General features: G+C 39.9%; 1 protein-coding gene across 2 annotated transcripts in view; it reads left to right on the top strand.

Annotated features, from left to right (window-relative positions):
- The window catches only part of LOC117945296 (carbohydrate sulfotransferase 8-like), a 162,270-nt gene that overhangs the window by 33,287 nt on the left and 109,764 nt on the right, over positions 1-19,219 (top strand). For both annotated transcript variants that reach the window (XM_034872714.1, XM_034872724.1), the window contains exon 2: positions 6,163-6,353. In XM_034872714.1, the coding sequence (XP_034728605.1) occupies positions 6,194-6,353 (160 nt within the window). In that variant the 5' untranslated portion in view covers positions 6,163-6,193. The remainder of the gene's footprint in view (positions 1-6,162; positions 6,354-19,219) is intronic.

Below are 19,219 nucleotides of genomic sequence, written 5' to 3'. Positions count from 1 at the left end.
GTTACATTCTGTAGTTTTGTACTGGCAGGATAAATGATACTGGGATGTAAAAGGTCAAAACTTTGTTGAGAAAACAGATTCAAATCAAAGCATCTTTAAAAGTTGTAGCTTCCCAACTTGCACTAAATGTGTTTTGTCAACTGAAGTGATTCCATGTCACAAAATGTGTAGACGAAGATGAACTTTACCAACAACATAGTTAAAATAATTTCTTAGCAAATGCCCCCTGTATAGGTCTCATAAGGGCAGGACTGGTCCAAAGCAATATAGTATCAAACTGGAGCAGAAGCAGCGGGATGTTGTAGTTTTCAAGGATTAACATGTTGTTACAGCAGGTATTGGCTGATAGCCTACTAGCTCAATACCCATAAGTCCTCATCATACCAGGAAAGGACACCTCCCGGAATGTCTGCATGTGAAAGTGTATGTCTACTGTAAGTCTTGTAAAGACATAGGGATAAACATGACTGGCCAGCAAGAACAGCCTCCTTACCATGTTCGTTGGCATGACAACTGTTTCATGTGCACAGCCAGTCCAATAGTACAATATACTGTACATTACAACGCATTTTCATGAACTGGTTCTTGTGATATCGTACGAAATGTAACGCACACTAAGACGTTTGATGTCATACGAAAACAAGGAGACCGCCAGCTGGTCATGTGACATTGGCTACAAAGCTCCGCAACAGAGCTTTGTGAAGCCGGCTACAGACTTCCATCACAGCTCATCGTATCAGCTGAAGTTATTAGATGCGTCTAGCCGCTATCGAGATCTGCTACATGACTGTTGTGCTTTGCATTAAGCTCCGTCTGGTCGGTGGTAGTTGATGGTTCAGTTACAAGAGACCATGTGACAGTGATCTGGGTACAGAGCACCGCGAGCTGCCAGTCATTTCGGCAGATATTACGGTTAAGTTTAGGCCAGAAAAAGTGAGCGTTAAGTTTATGAAATGAAACAACTTTGTTTGTGTCAAGTTGTGACAGTTGCAGTGATTTTTTTTTATCTTTTCTTGTAGCACTTTAGATAAAGTGGACTGGGAATGCATGTTTCATTTTGAGCTTTGCCCTACTTCATACTTTATCCCCCATGGGGAAATTAGGTTGCAGCAAAAATCACATGGCATTTTGGCAACATAAGACAAAAACAGAACAATATAGTATACAGGACCAGCACCATCATTCAGTAAAGATATTGGACGGACTGTGGGACTTTTTATCTTAAAAATCATAGCTTACCACCATGGGTGTTTACTGTATTGTAAAGAGCTGCGATAATGAATAAGCTAAAGTCCCAATAAGTCGGCGTGTTCCTTTAACGCCCAGCCTTCATCCCGACCTCGTTGCTACGCGGCAAGTCACGTTTTCACAAAGCAGCAGTCTCTCTTGTTCAGGCTGAGCAACAGAGAGGACAAAGGATGATAGAAAGACCAGAAAATGTGAAATAGCTCCTCAGCCTGTATAAAACTCAACACTTGTTATTAACTCCACTGAGCACAGAAGGTACCATCTCCTCATTATGCAACCACATTGAACATAACTATGTTTACATAGCTTCCTTCCACCATCACATGGAAACTTTTTATGTGCAAAAGCTGTACACTATTTCCTTTTTTAACCTTTGTCAAGGCTACTTTCATTCTGTGGGGGTTGCAAAGACTGACGGACTGAGCTGAAATGATAAACACACGTCTTCATCACAGTGTGAAGACAGACAGAAATATAAAACTAATAAATGCATTTCCCCTCTCCACTCTGTATCAAATACCAAAAGTTGCAAATACAGGGTTGCCTGTTCATAATAATCATGTTTGTGCACTGCAATATACTTTTCTTGCAAAATTCTTACACCTTTGAAATTACACTTTGTGGGTGTCTCTGCCTGCATGGTTTCTTTTCAGAAGGATCTAAAGGACATTCATATGAAAATGAAATGTTATCAATAAAAAGCTGAAGAAATGGGTTTCAGGTTGGCCTAATGCTTTTACATCTTCATGACTAGTTTAATCTCCACAAAAGTTAGTGATTTCATGTCACTTTGATATAGGTACAACTGCTATGTTAGTGAAATAAATGTCTTTTAATGCGAAAGGATTGCCATTGACAGCATGGGGATGCCTAATTTATAATGGCTTCAAATCTTATACCAGATTATGTTGCATAAATGACATTTCTTTATAGCCAAAGACAAAGAGAGACTGTATAATCTAACCTAACCTCTATAGTTTCAGTCAGTTTTGCTGCATAACATCTTGTCTCTCAAAGGTTGTCCCACCAGTCCTTGTTGATATGATTTCAAATAGCTAAAATTAGTTAAACTATTCCCACTCTGGGTGGACCAATGCCGTAATTGTAATGCAGCAGCAAACCCTGTTGAACTTCTGCTTTGGATTAATCTGCACTGAGGCCAAAAGCAAAGTTCCATGTCAGTAAAATGCTTATCCACAATGATTTATTAGAAAAACTGTGGTGTACACAACATGCTTTTTAATCCGTCATCATTCTCTCCTCACTTGTCTCTCTTAAAACACAAATACACAATTGTCATTCTCCTCCATGTTGACTTTGTGATGTCTTTTGTTTCATTGTCTGCTACTTTGATTATGTGGTGATGCATTGTTATAAGCCCCTTGAGATTTCTGTTTCACCTGCATTTTAGTATTTCATATTTCATCATCACTGTTTTTTGATCATCCTTATTTAAACAAGTTGATAATAACACTACAATCCTCTTAGAAATCAATGAATTTTTAAGCATCAAGCATTATTTATAAGTTATGATTTTTTTTGACAGGGTGCAATATAAAAATAAAGTTATTGACAAAAGTGTTTGCCAATTTTTTATTTTTTTGGAATGAGTAGTCAATGAAGCTAATTTGCATATTAATTTGCAAACAGATGCTCCACGGCCTTTCTGCTGTAGGAACAGAGTCCCGAGTTGGTCTGCGCTCATGCCAGTCCAACTAGAATCGTGTTTACTTAACTGTAAACTTATAAACACTACCGATTTTTTTTATTTGGAAGAATTTGGTGTCAGCTCATCTTGTTTCCGTGTTGAATTTCTAAACAGCTTTAAGTCGTCAGACTTCATGGGTTTTCTCCTTCAACTTCAATAGAGCAAGATGTTGGGTTTCGATAGATAAAATCCACTACTTCCTTATTTTGTCTTTCTGTGTGTATGTAATCTAAATTAAACAGCCTGTGCTGTGAATGCATATGAATGCAATATACAGTCTATATATATTATACTGCAGACAGATGCTACACAGCCTTACTGCTGTATGAACAGAGTCCCGAGTTGGTCGGTGCTCATGCCAGTCCAACTGGAATCATGTTTACTTAACTGTATCCTTACAAACACAGCCAATTTCTTTATTTGGAGGAAAACTCTAAAAGAAACTATAACTTCAAACATATTTTTGTCACCACTCCCAGCTGCTGCCGCCTGCTCTTTTCCACTTTACAGGCAAGGGGCAGTTCATCTCGAACGAGCTTCACATGACTTGTATACCTTAGGTAATTCAATTAACACCTAAGCTGCTTCAGCCCGTACCATTACATTAAAGTTTTAAAATCACACTTACCTGGAGACAAGACATTCCACCAACAATTCAGGATTTATTTACAAGTTCCATCACTAAATGGTTTGCATCTTCATGGTACCTGTCCTCACATCCTCAAACAACCTCCTCAAACAACCAAATAAAAAAAACAGTCCTTCAAAAAAGAAAACGCTCTACTTGGTTTGGCTCAGGGATGTCAGCTTTGACATCACCAGTACTCTGTAAATCAGAAAATAGACCTGGTCGAGATGAACTGCACCTCGCCTGTAAAGTGGACGAGTGCAGGCGACAGCAGCCCGGTACGGTGGCAAATATCTGCAGTAAAGTCGGACATAACATCTGTGGTCCGATTCCGATTTAATAAATTGTTATCTGACTCATATATTAGCTTGTAAACAGTCTCCGGTTGTTTTAATTATGACAGAGTAGCTCTTGAAGTGCTCTACATGCGATCTGTTGCTGATTTTAATTAACAACAGACTGTATATGATCCGTAATCTAAACAGATTTAGTCTTTCTGAATTCTAAACGTCACTATCAGCCTCACAACATGTTTTCTGTGCGGAATAAGCCAAAGTTAGCAGTTCAAATCCCTCCAGTTCCGAAACATTAAAACGTTTTTAGAAAGTGTCATCATGTAGAGTCGATTCAGAACCAAGTCGGGATCAAGTCGGATACAAGTCTAACCGGCATGCAACGGCGATCGCCGGTGATCGATTTTGCGCAGACCGGGCTCATCTCGAACAAGCCCATTGCTAGACTGGCCCCCCCATAAAACATCTATGCTTCCAAACAGTAGTCCTTATCAAAGGACTGTTAGATACAGAGGATAAACAAGTACAGGTTAAAAGGGTTTTGTTTGGGATTTAATTTCCAGAATATAATTTCTTATAATTATTATGATGATTTTGGTTGATGATTCTTTTTTTTTCGTGGTATTACACACTCCGTTACAGTAGGTGGCGAGATTCACCTTATTGCTTATTTGTAGCCCACCAATAAACTAAAGTAGAAGAAGAACAGTAGTCTGGCATGATGGATGTAAACAAAGGAACAAACAATTGTGAGTGTGAACAAAGAAAAAAACGATTCAAAACTGTTCAAACTAGTGATTGGCAAATAAAGCCTGAGGAATATTTGAGAAAATTCTATTTTTGCTTTGCTATGGTGGCTTGCAAAACATATAGCAGCCTTTTACGACAGTTACCACAGGTACTACTACAACACCACTCTGATTTGAATAGTTTTACTCTCATGTGCAATAAAAGATCAACGAGCCTGCATGTTAATTGTAGTGCTGCATTAAATGTAGATGGTATTTGGAAGTCCATTTCTGCCAATGTGATGAGAAAAAGAACATGTAAGTCTTTAAAATGAGAAACGTTAGTAGGAAAATTACATTTAAGCATGATCATATATATCCTTCTGTATTATTCATGTATTATTCAGTATTATTCATTACTATGCTTTTCGGTTGTATGACTTTATTACATTTTCATTCATTCTGTATGTGTCCTCCCTGAAGGAGAGTCACAGCTGTTTGTCCCTAAAATTACCAGTTGAAGGTTGATGCCTTAAAGACTGAAAGAAACAGTTGTCGAGCCATGTTTATCGATAAGGACGCAGGGTCAGAACATCTTCTATCTGTGTGTGACCAACAGCACCAGGTTGTCTTTGGCAGCTAAGATAAATGACCGCTAGAAACTTTGAGACATGAGGGACAGATGTAGAAAAGACGTAGAAGTGGCTCCAACTTGTCTGTGTGTTAAGATTAATTGTTTTTGCTAACATTAGGCACTTTCCCAAACAATGTCTCCAATTGCTGGAGAAATGAGAATATAAGACCAGGATTTTGCTCCTATCTTTGCCAGATACTTCACACTGTTACTGCTGCAAACTCTGTGTAACTGTTTTGCCTTATACTCTGCAGAGTGTTATTATAATTATCTCAAAATAATGAGACACTTCAGTCAAGTGGTAATCCTCATTTGATACAAACTCTGACCCGTTTGTTAGATAGGTAAACAATTTTTATTCTCCACTGAATTTACACACAATGGAAATTCATCTTTGGCACTCTGGTATTAAAATAGTATGGTTATTGAAACAGTGTGCTTCACAGGAGTGAAACAATTTACGCAGCTTCTGTATCATTCCGCCCATCTCTACCTTCAACGTAATAAAGATAATTAAAGCTACCTTGAATACGTTACATGTACCATTTTTATTTTAAATGTTGATTAACGTGTATGCTGAATATTTTTCCTTCATTTTCATTCTTATAAAGTGGGTCAATTTCATATGCAACGTAACAGGAGGGATAATTGCAGTACAGTCAATGGTGTGTGCAATGCTGAATGTGTGTGATGTTGTGAAGCCCCAAAAGAGTAGAGGATGATGAGGAGCCAGCCTTTGAAAAGCGTTATGCTCAGGTGCTGGACATCAAGTTCCCCAGGCAAACCTGCGAAGCAAAAAACACACAAGACACCAGAGGAGCTATGACAGGGTCAGAGGCCGTCACACAGTTTTGCTCACGACACCTTTGTCTATGTCTTGCTTTCCCTTTTCCCATTTCCCCGCTTTCTTTGATTTTCTCCAGAACTGATCACATTGTCGTCTGACTGTGCCTCATGCTGTGGATGAAGTTAAAGATGGTGGTGGACTCCCTGCGTGGACGGAGAAGGAGGCTGCCCTGTTACCTCTGGTTCCTCCTGCTGTTCGCTGCTGGAGGTCTGGTTCTCTTCATCCACCAGCGAGATCTGTCAGAAATGGTCCAGCAACAAGGCCCAGGTTAGTCTCTACTTCCCCTAAAAGAGCATAGATTTCTACACTGTACAGAATATCTTTGAGGGAAACTAAAACAAAGAGGAGCAGATAACTGTCAATACTAAATGCAAAGCACTGCCATTAGATTTCATGAGGGGGTGCAACCGAGCAGCGAGACTGATGAGGAATATAGTGATTGATTATACCTTAGGTCTCAGAGGGTTAATAAAGGTTTTATAAAAAAAAAGTATGCAGAATGGAAAGAGATCCGTGATGAAGTCAACAGTGTTGCCGTGGACTCCAGATGAAGGCTATTTAATTTATTGTTAACTTATGTATGCTATAGTCCTAATAGTAATATACAGGCTTATATTGCAATCTCTTAGGTGTACAAATAGCCTCCAGTTGGGGCTGTGCTGGACACTCCTCTCTGGGTATGGGGTTAGCTGACTCCGTCACTACATTAATGGTACCCTGTTTTTCCTGCATGATATTGTGCAGAACTCCCCCCCCTCGCTGATCGGCCTTTAATTAATCCGATAGAGCGCTCCACCGCGACCCGTGTGTTTAGGATACATGTGCACTGTTGCTCGGCTCATAAAGGTCTTCCAAAAGCACCAGATCCGCCGTTGCCGATAAATAATCAACTGATGACTTCTCCTCCTACATGCTGCACCGCAAGTCCACACTACCTCGATAACTTACTTGCGTGCACAAGTTCAGACCAGACTGATTGACACTGTTGCTGTGACTATAGACATGGGATGACATAGCGTTGGCCGTTCATTCCATTGATAGTGGCTGTATCCATGGCAGGGGTTTGGTTGGAATGATTATGGCTGTGGCACATTAGTTTATAATGGGTGTAACACTAACTATTACAAGGTGCTGCGTGCGTGTGTCTGTCATACATTACTGTGTAGTAGTAAAGAGAAGTCACAGTAGAGCTTCTAAAACCCTATCCATTGCATAGACACAAACACACACAACAAACACACACATGCAATTGTAGCCTGAGCAATATTCTCAGCCACAGTTTCGACCGCCACAGCCTGACGGTCAGAGTTTCCACCGTGATAGAGCGAGGCCGTACATTCAATTTCCAAATGAATCAAACCTTTGTCCTCATTGAGAGACCCAATGTGCTTCTGCTTGGAACTCAGCATTAAGGAGATTGGGGTTTAAGCAGCCGTGATAGAAGTGTGTCCTGAGCGTGTAAAACTAAGCTGCTTCATGTCTCAGAAACAAGAGATCAGCAACGTGCCTATGTGCCTCTTTGGCTTGTACTACACTTTCCACCTAAATGAGAGCAGGATTAGTTGCATGATGCTGCTGTTGCTGGACTAGACTCTTATGTTTTTTATACACAACAGGGACTCAGTGGTGATAATTCACCTCATCTTTCAGAAACTACACATTTCGGGGGTATTCTGTGTTGTCCCTAAGAACCATAATAAGGTTAACATGAAGGGATACCCAATTCATTTTTCCATTTTTCACCTATGAAAAGTCAGCAAGCTGTAAATGATCAGTGTGTTTGTGGTTCTCAAAGAAAACACTGATTTCCCAGTTTGTGGCTGAATAAGCAGTTGGTGCAAGGGCTGCGGTACTAGAGACTCACACTTATTGTTATTTTTGATAAAAGTAAAATGACATGCATGTGATATTCTATGTCAATTTTATATCAGGCACTCTACCTTTTTCCAAGAATGGTTCTATATTAATGTTTATTGGTTGTGATTGATTGATGAGTGAGGGAGTAAGTTATGTTTATTAGTTTGTCAATGTCAAAGCTTTGCAATGCACTTTCCCACTCCAACTGGCTGCGGAGTGTGTGTTCTAGTGTGTCTTTTTGAGCAAAACTTTGGTGTCAAGTTAAGGGAATAATAGTCTATGTCCTTGACGTTCCACTTCCAGGATTGCTGCAGGGGCCGCAGGAAATTCCGCCTGATACATGTATTTTTGCTGATGTCCATTTCCTTCTGCTTTCTTTGTTTTGGAATTTTAATCTCTGGTGGATTTATGAGGACTATGGTTAACTGCTCCTCAGATCTCTTCAGGGTAAATTGAGACAGCAAGCTAGACTATCCGTCCCATCTGAGTTATCTCTCTCACAACTATTTTGCAGCGGAGCCTATCGCCACCCCATGACGATTGAGACGACTGCTTTAAAGAAAAGCCATTAAACTAGAGTTTAGTAGCCAGACCCTCCTCCTCTCCGCAGCGTGTGGATGGTTTGGCAAAGCGAGACTAAAGGGATTAATAACGTGTGTGATGGGTGTGATTTTACTACAGATATTTAATATCATACATGATAGACTATAAATATAGCTATGTTTGAAAAGCTGTTATCTATGTAATGATTACAGAGTGCGGTAATATTGTTACTGCTTAACAGGACATAAAACATCCCTTGGATCAGAGAGGATCCAAAATCAGGGTAGCATCTGTCGCCTTGGTCCCGCTCCATGTTCTGTGATGCCATGTTCAAACTGCTACACTGCAGTTCCCTGCTACGTCCTGCTGTGCCTTGCAATGCCGCACAGCGTCCTGCTATGCCATGAACTACTACAAAGAACTGCTACAGACTACTAATTTTTTCTATTTTTGTTATTGCCACTCTTCATTCTAACCCCAACCGGCCCGTCAGACACCGCCTACCAAGAGCCTGGGTCTGACCGAGGTTTCTGCCTAAAAGGAAGTTTTTCTTCGCCACTGTCGCACTGTTGCTTGCTCTGGAGGAGACTACTAGAACTGTTGGGTTCTTGTAAATTCTGGAGTGTGGTCTATCTGTATAGTGTCTTGAGATAACTCTTGTTATGAATTGATACTATAAATAAAATTGAATTGAATTGAATTGAAAACATTGGGTAACAGTGCTAATATTGCAAAGAAGTTAGCCATGTTATCATGCAATATAATATGTTATATAATACATAATCTGATGTTATACAAATTAATTTGTTTGGGAACATGCATTGTAAAAATGACTTACTATTAAAAAAGGGTGTACTTTATTAACCCTATGTATAGCTGTAAAAAATGTCTTAAAATATGATGATAAAATAAGTTTAAATGGCATTGTAGTCGGGGTTCCATGTAAAACGGATGTGGTGTCCTCTCAAATCCTTATATAATAAACAATCAAGCAAAAAGTATTGTGGTTTATTAGACAACATACAGGTTCAAGCTTTTCACCAACCTTTTGGGCCTTTTTTCAAAGTAATCTCAAAGTAGTCATTAGGAAAACTGTTATTTGTAGCAGTGCTCATTCTGGTATGATTACACAGTAACAATCATCACTAAAATAGATATTGTACAGAAAACTAAATATGTCTGTGTGTTTATTGTTAATATGTTAAACCAGAGGTCGTAGTAAGTTAAATATACTGAATTTGTTTGTCATCTTACCCAAATTGAATTAGTGATGAAAATGAAAGAGATAGCAGTGTTTCATTGACGATTTCTCTCTTTTGATTACCTAATAACCTTTGCAGCATAAGCACATGCGTTTTCTTGTTTGCTGTACTGTATAGCTACTTGAATATTGAAGTAAGAATTATAGTTTACTAAATCATGCATTAGACTGTGTGCTGTATACAGAACACAGTCATCTTAGCCCCCTCGCTGAAGCATAATGAGCAAGCAGTATCTGTGCCTTAAGCTATGGTGCTTCACCCTAGCAGAAGCTCATATCTAACAGAGCTGAGCCATAATACATTTGGTGTCAGCTTTTATCTTCCTCCCTCTCCTTCTCCACCTCTTTATTTGGCTTGCAGTGTGTGTGAGAGCTTTGTATCCCATGGTTTAGATGACCTGCACAATGGAAGCTGAGAAAACTGCAGTTTAACTCTGCCCCCCCCCCCCCCCCCCCCCCCCCCCCCCACCCCGCCCCATTTTGCCCAAGTAATTGTTTAAGGACAATTGGAGATACTGCACCAAGAAGAGCTCTGAAGAGCTGGCAGTTCAGATAAATTGTCTGTAGAAATTTAAACCTCTGGGCATTTTTCAGAAAGTGTGGCAGTAAGGACCAACCGCTCTGGTGAGTGGACGGCCGCCCTGTGTGTCACCTCGAAAACTTTAATGTTGCCACATTGCATGTGTGTCAGGTTAAATGTGTGTTTCCTAGCAAGCAAGTGAATGAATGTCAGTGTAAGTGATAATAACATGCCGTTTGTTAAGTGCCTTTAACAAGAGTAGCCTGTATTACCCTAAGTAATACAGCTGGCCCCAGTTGGCTGTGACTCTGTGGTGGGAACGCGGCTCACACTACACACAAAACGTAGACTTGTTTACTTTAATTTGGGTTAAATACCATTTTAATTATACATTATAGTTTTCCATTGAAAAAAACTTTTAATAGTAATAAAAATATTTTGAAATAAATATGCCCAATTAAAGAAATTACTTTTGCATTTTTTGCACTTTTTAACTCATCCCTCCATTTTGTTATACCAGCATGTATATTGCCGTAACACCTACCTAATGAGAAAAAAAAAAAGGGAAATTCAGTTGTTGATAGCGGTGGAAGATTCCAGTCAGGTGTGATTTGATGAGATAATTTTCTCATATAACTGATCATTAGAAGTGTTTCCTTATCACATTGTCCAACCTATCCTGGTTTTCTTTGAAACCATTAGTCAAAGAACAAATTATTGTTTAAAAAATGTAAAAACCACAGTGGATCACTGTGTGTAAAATGAGAGCAGTCAGTCAGAATTATCACCAGACCTCTGCATTTCCCCTCAGGTCTATGTTTAAACTTCTTTCAGGTCATTGCTTGGTTTTCCAAGCCAACAACCCTTACTTAATTTGTTCACTCTCATTGTCCCATACTGTTATTTATTCTGCAATAGCAGACAGCTGTTCAGCAAAAAAGCAATAACAACCCAATGTATGAAACCTGCCCAACAGAAGAAAACAGGCAGTTAGCCACTAGCTGGTAAAACACAATGGAGCATTTAGCAGTTAAAGAGACATGCATTTTTCTCTCAGAGCTAAAAGAAGGGAATATTGGACTTACATTCACCAGGTGGCCATGGAACACAACTACAAATGAATGCTAATGTAGCTCTGTATCTGCTCAATGAGCAACTGTTTGCTAAACAGCAGTCACGCGCCGGAGACGTTCTTTTGGTGGTGCTATGGGGTTGATCGATGTTTCAGTGAGGGTGCTTTGAAATTTAGATTTTCCCTTGACACACATAGCTTACACACACACGCTCAGATACACACCCACCTCAGCCCTGGTTTAGGCTACTAAGTGAGTGAACAAGAGGGAAAGAGAGATTGATTCATGTTTTTTTGTGCAGAAGAGTTTCCAATACAACAGCACCATAAAACTCAGATTAGCTCACTGAAACATATTTCAAATAGCAGCCAACAAGCTGGGTTTACACAATCATTATTGCAGCTTATATACAGTTGCTCAGAAGAGTAATGCAGCAGGCCAATACACTACACACGCACCAAAGACGCAACCACGCACATAAACACAAACGCATACTGTATATCCTGAGACAGTAAAAAAAATTGTGTATTCATATCTCCAATGACTTAATATAGCTAAATAAGCCACTGAGGGCGAAAGGCTAAAACTTCAAAAACGTTTTTTGGGGCTAAAAATAAACCCATGTTGAGTGCGCTGCATAACTTTGAATTCATTGATCCATTTATTCACAGTTTTGTTCATGTACTACGAGACAGAGATAAGAGCAAAGTTTTTACATGGACCCCTATTAGATGACTCATCACCCACTGTGTGTGGCCTTGCTGTGCGATCCCTTGGTCTAATGTCATTCACAGCAATGAAACGTTCCTGTCCTTGTAACGATTTGATCCCCTGCAGCATTTACGGCCACGGTCAGGTCATCTCTCTTCTTCCGCTTTTCTTCGTCCTGGTTGGTGACAGGTTCACCATATTTCTAAATCTCATTCAATGGTTTTGATAAAGTCTCCACATTTTGACGTTTAGGGATTAAAAATTGCTAACATTACGCTCACTTTGCTAATCCTAAAATATAAATAAATATTTTTTTTTTAAATAAATATTGTTCTTCTGTGTAAATACCGTACATTACTGCAGAAGTAAGGTTTATTGTGTGCTTCACCCATTGGCCGAATGGAATCAACTGCGTTGGCGTTTGTTTTTACTCTGAAAAATAGTTGGTTTGTTTATGTATTGTTCATTTTTCAAATATAACTTATGGTATTTAGTCATTAAAGAAAATATTATGTATAAACCACATAAATTTCTTAGCTGTGCTAGATGGGTGCTGTTGGAATCCAAGGATTAGCTCCTGCACCCGCAAGCACCTCCCTGGCGCCGCCTATGCTAAGCAGGAAGTCATACCAGTTTACAGCTTGTTTCCGCTGTCCACAAGTGGCCTGGTCTGTGGAGTTTTTTGATTTCCTGTGTTCTCACTATTCAGTAGGCTACCTGGCTACATACAAAAAAAATCTAGCAGAGAATACAGTTCAATACAGTACCTGTGATTTCATGTTTTGTCTAATGTGGGTGACATATGCAATTGTTGAGGGCGGATGGCACAATAAAAGACCATGGTCTGACAATGTTTGACTCCATTGACTGACTTTCCATAGATGGAGTATACAAACTTAGCACAACACTGCTTTCCTTTGAATGCCATGTCTCATTTAAGACCATGATATAATCCAGTCAAGTCTAGTACTACTACTACTACTATTACTAATAGAGTAGTGCTACTAGAAAAAAAGGACAGATAAAAGGTCAGTTTTGAGTGATTATGACTGCAACATTAAGGCAGCATGCCACACAATTAGCTGGCTGCTGCAGAGTAAGCAAAGTGTTCAATGAATCAGTGAAGAATAAATAGTATAAACTGTTAGAGACATGCAGACAAAGCTTTGTAGGAAAGGTTTGCAGTTGGGAGATAATGGGGAACAGAGGAGGTAAAGGTATTGAGATAAACAATGTCTTTAAATGCTTGTGTTTTTGGCTGGGATAATGCAGTTTATCCTGAAACACTATGTTTTTCATGCAGGCCATTTCAAATACAATAAATAAAAAATGTAATAAAATTAATCATCTGGCAGTCCACTGTTGGCGGAACCCTCCAACTCCTCTTCCTATTCTCTTTCCACATGGAGCCCGTCAGGAATCAGGCATATTGTGTCATGCTTGAAGGTAAAATTTGATCTCTCCGTCAGAGGTCTAGTAATCCCTTAAGCCCTGTCTGTTTGCAAAGTCCAATTTAGCTCTCTCTTAATGTAATTAAATTGTGCTGATGACCCTCAGGGCAGTGGTACAGTATTTGAATGTGAATCCTCCACTAGATGTTTGTGGAAAAAAAACAGATATATTCTATCCTGTGTTCTATTCCTTTCACAAGTCTGTTCCTGTTGTGCTGGCACTATCCCCTCCATTCCTCCCATAGCAGGAAGATCATTGGAAAGCAATTCTTGGCAAAGCCAACTCCATTACAGTGATTTTTAGCCAACCTTGAAAACAAGGGGTATCATGTTTTTTGAGCATAAGAACAACATACCTTGATTAAAATGTTAAAGTGTTAGAACATAAAAAGACTCAAACGCACGGCTCCCCAAAAAATAAATAAGTTGTATTTTTTAAAAGAGGGGCAAGGTAATTGGGGAGGCAGACACCAGGGACCGGGACACAGAGGACAGGAGGCTAGGGAAGTCTTGGGGAGCGTGGACATACGGGGGAGCGTGGAGCCGAGGAGGAGACATAGAAACTGGGAGCTGAGACAGAGACAGGCTGAAGCAGGACTCCGGGGGAGGGGGACTGAGATGAGAAGCCAGCTGACCAGAGATGGAGTGGAGGTGATGACTGCGTGGAAGAAAACAAAAGGAGGCAAGCAAACACGAAACACAGAGATACAAAATGCTCGAGGTGTCGCGGCTTGTAGCAAGTTTCACCAGCGTTACTGGAGCAACGATCAAGCGAAAGTGGTTTGAAGAGCCAGGGTTGAAGTACTGTTGATGATTGGAGATGGCAGGCAGGTGTGACTGGTGATTGTGGATGAGACTCAGGTATGCGTGGTCAGCTGGCTTCAGCAGAAGGGAGAGTGAGGAAAATAGAAAACAGCAGGGACAAACAGGGCTGGGGATAAGGGATTATGCTGGGATATTCAAGTTATCCTGATTATATCTTCATTTGTTGTGCAACAGGCACCAGGCCAACAGCCCACTGAAATAGAAAAATAGTAAATTAAACAAATACTCACGGCCAGCCACACCCCAACCATAACATAAAGCAGCACAAGCTGTGCTTTGCCATCCTGCTCATTGTTGTGATGACATGACAACTAGCATGGGGCATGGGTATCCCAGCAAGTATTTTACTGTGGCAACAATAGTTCCACATTCGGCTGTGCTCTACCTGTTCATCTCAGGGAGCAGAGAAAACCTAACTGGGAGGCCTCTGGGATTCACTGAAAATAAAAAATAAAATAGGCTGACTATTCCCATTCATGGGTATCAGGTGCCTGCATCACTTTCTCTACAGCCCCTTCTAGACTTGGGCCATTTCAATTGGATTTAAAATGGAGCGGCTCAGAGGCAACTGGAAGGTCATGTGGTTTTCCATTAACATTAATGCCTGGGGTGATGCCACGGGAGCCCTGCGACATAATCTGTTTTCTCTGCCATCTGATCCTGCTCGGCAATGGATTCTATATGCCAATCTATACAAATAGAATTTTTATTTTTCATATTCCTGCTCCAGCCAAGTTTAGTGTAAAAAATAAAATGCACTTTTAGACACTTGGGGCTAGCTTAAATAAATAAGTGTTGTTGGAAAAAATGTTTTTACATAAACTGTTAACAAATGTGAAAAGGTGAAATGCATGCACAAACATTTTTAAATATCTTATTTGGGGTTGTCAGAGAAAGTCTACTTTCTGTGGCAGATGGGAATGGGTTTGTACAGCCACAAATCACATTACTGCAAAGCTCTCCACTGAACTGTTCTTCACTCTCAAAAGTTAAAAATAATTAAATCTAAATAGCTGATCTTGTGCTATCCAGAAGACCATGAAATAGGAAACCAGAACCAAAAGCCACCATAAAGCATGCAAGTATGGATGAGAGGTAGAGTGGGAGGACGTTGATTGAAACCAAAATAGAAAATAGAAAAATTCTCTGATCTTTCTTTCAACTCGGCTGATTTGAAGATGCATCTTTTGACATGCAGACAGGGTTAGAAACCCTACCGAGCAGCAAAACATGGCTTGGCCGTCCTGCTGGTGGCGGGGGGGCTTTCAGGTTGCCCTTTTCCATAATTCCATGCCGGGTAACATTAAAAACTCCAAAGGAAATGAAACAGAAAAGGGCTAGAGCACCAGGTGGATCCAACAGTGAGGCTGATTTTTGAAACTGTCTTTGAAGACTGTAATCACAGATGCTGCCTCTCAATTCTTTCAGTTTGTCCCAGTCTGTCTCTGCAAAAACCTCAGCTGAGGCTCAATACAGAGAGATACACAGAGAGTGCTCTGTAGCCATATGAACACAAAAGAGGTTCATCTTTAGGATGACAGTTTCAGATAAACAGAGACAGTTGGAAAATTATGAATATAACAAAGGCTGAGTTCACAGTAGCATTCATGCGCAAAATTCCATTCTTCTGCCCATATCTGATTGTTTTGGATGACTGACCATATCCATTTAAGGATGGAGCCCATTTGCAATAGCAATGCAACGTAATAGTGACTTCAAAACTACATCTGTTAAGATGTCACATCTGCTTATTTGCCTTTCCTGCCACTCCCACTTAAATAGATAACATATCAGTTACAGAGCGAGGCTTTGAGTTCTGACCAGAAGCACTAAAACGCCAACTGACACACAACCTCTACTTCATCTGCACTTGGCTTCTTGCTCACTATGACATTGTCCTGTATATCAGTGTCTGGAGGAATTATACTATCAGTGTGAAATTGTTTCTTAAGGCAACAAGAGGTGTCTGTGGACTGGACAGGTTATCAAAAACTGCTTTAAAACGGCAGCGTGACACCTGAAGTCACACATGAAGCCAAAAACTGACATCTTTGTACACACTAAGGAAATAAATAAATAATTGAGTCTGTTAATGTTTCTTTTCTTTGACATAGTAACCCAAAACTGGTGAGCTTGAATGACAGGAACGGATTTTAAGCAGTAGTAGTGGTAAATTTACCAATTAGTAATTAGTCGGTAAGGTTTGAAACACACTGCCAGAATCAGTGAATCAAGCAATGCACTACAGAGCCTTGGTTTGTATTTGTATACTTTGCATTACTAAAAAATAGCTTAATCTTCAATTTTATATATTTTTGTTATATATAACGTTTGTCATGTCGCATAGCATGATTCAACTGTTACATTAATGTCCTTTGCAATTTTAACAAATATCTTGATAAACACAAATTTTTAGCAAATAATTGCAAATGTTTATTTGATCCATAGTAATACAATAAACATCTTGGTAATTATTTTGCTACAGAAAAGAATGTGCCACAGGGAATAAATTGATGCTTGCTTCAAGGACTTAGGTACACTGTGATTAAAGAGGTTATACCTGGTAAAACAGTTCCTGTCATTCTTCATTCAACAATACCAAAATGACAAGTAAGAAGCTGCTGACCCTGGGTGGTTGTAGAAAGTCACGAGTCACCAACTTAGGGATTCATTTTTACATTTCATTTAGTATTTAATTCTTAAGGCGGCAGTCTTTAGAGAAGTCGCTCCTCATAAACAGGTCCTCTGTCTTTTTGCTTTGGCCTGATGTTGCAAAAAAAAGGATATGAGTCAAGGTGTGATATATCAGTTTTTGTCAAAGAGACAACTGTTGAAAAGTGTTAAGCAACAATTGTAAATTTAAAAAAACTAGCCTTAATTTAATCTTGTGACAAAAGATACTGCGTCGTACCTCTCCGTATTAAGTAGAAAGACAGAAGTAATTAAACAGATTGGTCATACATTTTTGCAGTCTCAGTGAAGTGAACGTTTACTCAAGTCTTTGGAGTATTGTATACATTGGTAGTTATATTACAGCCTTACTTAAAGTTGGTGGGGACATAATCTACTCCTATGTCTGTGGAATTGATTTCATCAGACAGCTCTGATGTGTTGCATAAGCCATATGATTTCTTTCAAGAATCACTGCCTTTGTACAAGTCTGTTCATATCAAACATAATGTTCCTTTCAGAAAGCTTCTCTCCTCCACTGCAAATACATCAGAAAAGCAAAAAGCCTTGTCTCAAGTATTCCGAACAATAAAAACACATGCGAGTTTGGGGCTTTAATGTAGCTTTCTTCAGTAGGTTTGAGATGCTGCGTACCTCATAGACGGGAAGAGACATCCAGCGGGAGAGTGGGAGGAGAGAGGAAGGTTATATAACCAGAGTTCTTACCAAGGCGACATCTTGTGCCTTCAAAAACAAAGCAGTGATACCAAATGCCAATGTTCAAGGTTGTTATCTGCTCAGGATGGGAAGATTATGCAAGATGGGTTATGTTAGCTCAACAAAACTTTATATTTTAGTATTCTGTTAAACAGGTCAATTCATATTTGGGAGTATTAAGTGACTCTCTCCCAATCATAACAATGAGACAACCAAGGCTCAAATAGTTTATTGAAAGATATAAACTGCTGCTACAGTCTGGTGAACTCTTTAAAACACATTGATGAGTTTTGCTGTCTACGCTTTTGATTGTGCTTCTTTATTTAATTATTTGTTCACACACAATTGGCTTTCAGATTTCTGCCGCAAAATATCTGAGTCACTAAAATAAAGTCTATCTACAATGCCTTGAAAAGACCTCTTTAGAAGAGCTGGACAAAAGGCAGCTTGATAACCAGCTGCCATATCAAGGTTGAAATGTAACAAAAGAAATGTCATGTTTTTTTTGTGGAACCTTGGCATCTGGAACCTACCGTTCCTGATAAAACGTCTACACTCTATTCTCCTCCCTGTAGTTTGTTTCACATTAGCATGATGTTTTTGCAGTAACTTCAGTTAAGGAAAATCTTTCCTCTGAACACTGTTGTTGTAAGCTACAATGCTGTATAAGAACCATGCCATTTGCCGCCCCTATTATGTTCAAAGATATTATCCTGAGAGGGATTCCACATGATTGTTCCCAAAGGACAAGCCAGGCCTGTATGCTGTGATCCAGACTGAAGCAGCATACCCATTACCAAATCAGACTTGAACTCATCCCCTGTCTGCCAGAGAGACATGTTGAATGGATATCATTGTGCACTGCTGAGGCTTCCATCACTGTAATCCCTCTACAAAGTGCAGGCACTCTTAGAGAAAAATGAAAAGAGAGGAGGAGAGAGTGGCCTTTTCGCCGTGTGTCACTGCAGAGGGCACAAGGAGGCAAGTCGGTGGAATCGGTGGCCTGAGCCGACAACTCAGCCCTACCCCAACCAGAAAAGAACAAAAGATTAAGCCCTCCTGCTATCCAGAGTGATAACAAGCTGTCAACTTCAAAAATGTAATCTGCTGACTTCGGGAGGAAGTGGTGGTGTCAGTAGAGTGGGCCGCCAGCTGATGCTTATCTCCTGAATGGCGTGATGGAGAGAGACAGATACACATACGCCACCTCTGTCTGCCACCAAACAAAGAGGTCTGCACAGGCAAAGGAATCCATACGGAGCCAATTTTCAACATTTATATACATACAGTATATCCCCTTCAGAGAGAGTGTCTGTCTCTGATGTGGGCCACAAAGAAAAGGTGATGGGACTGATAAATGACATGAATAGAAGCCAATAGACTAGGGATAATGAGGCATTGCCCCTGACAATGCTGACAAGTGATGGGAGGCTACCCTCCGTCAACTTGTCTCCCGAGCCCTTCCACTCTGTCTTGGCACAGATTGCTAAATGTTAAAGCCATAT

The sequence above is a fragment of the Etheostoma cragini genome, chromosome 1 (genome assembly GCF_013103735.1).
Source record: "Etheostoma cragini isolate CJK2018 chromosome 1, CSU_Ecrag_1.0, whole genome shotgun sequence".
Taxonomy (NCBI): domain Eukaryota; kingdom Metazoa; phylum Chordata; class Actinopteri; order Perciformes; family Percidae; genus Etheostoma; species Etheostoma cragini.
The sequence above is the reverse complement of the archived record's forward strand: the minus strand, read 5'-3'. Positions and strand labels throughout refer to the sequence as shown.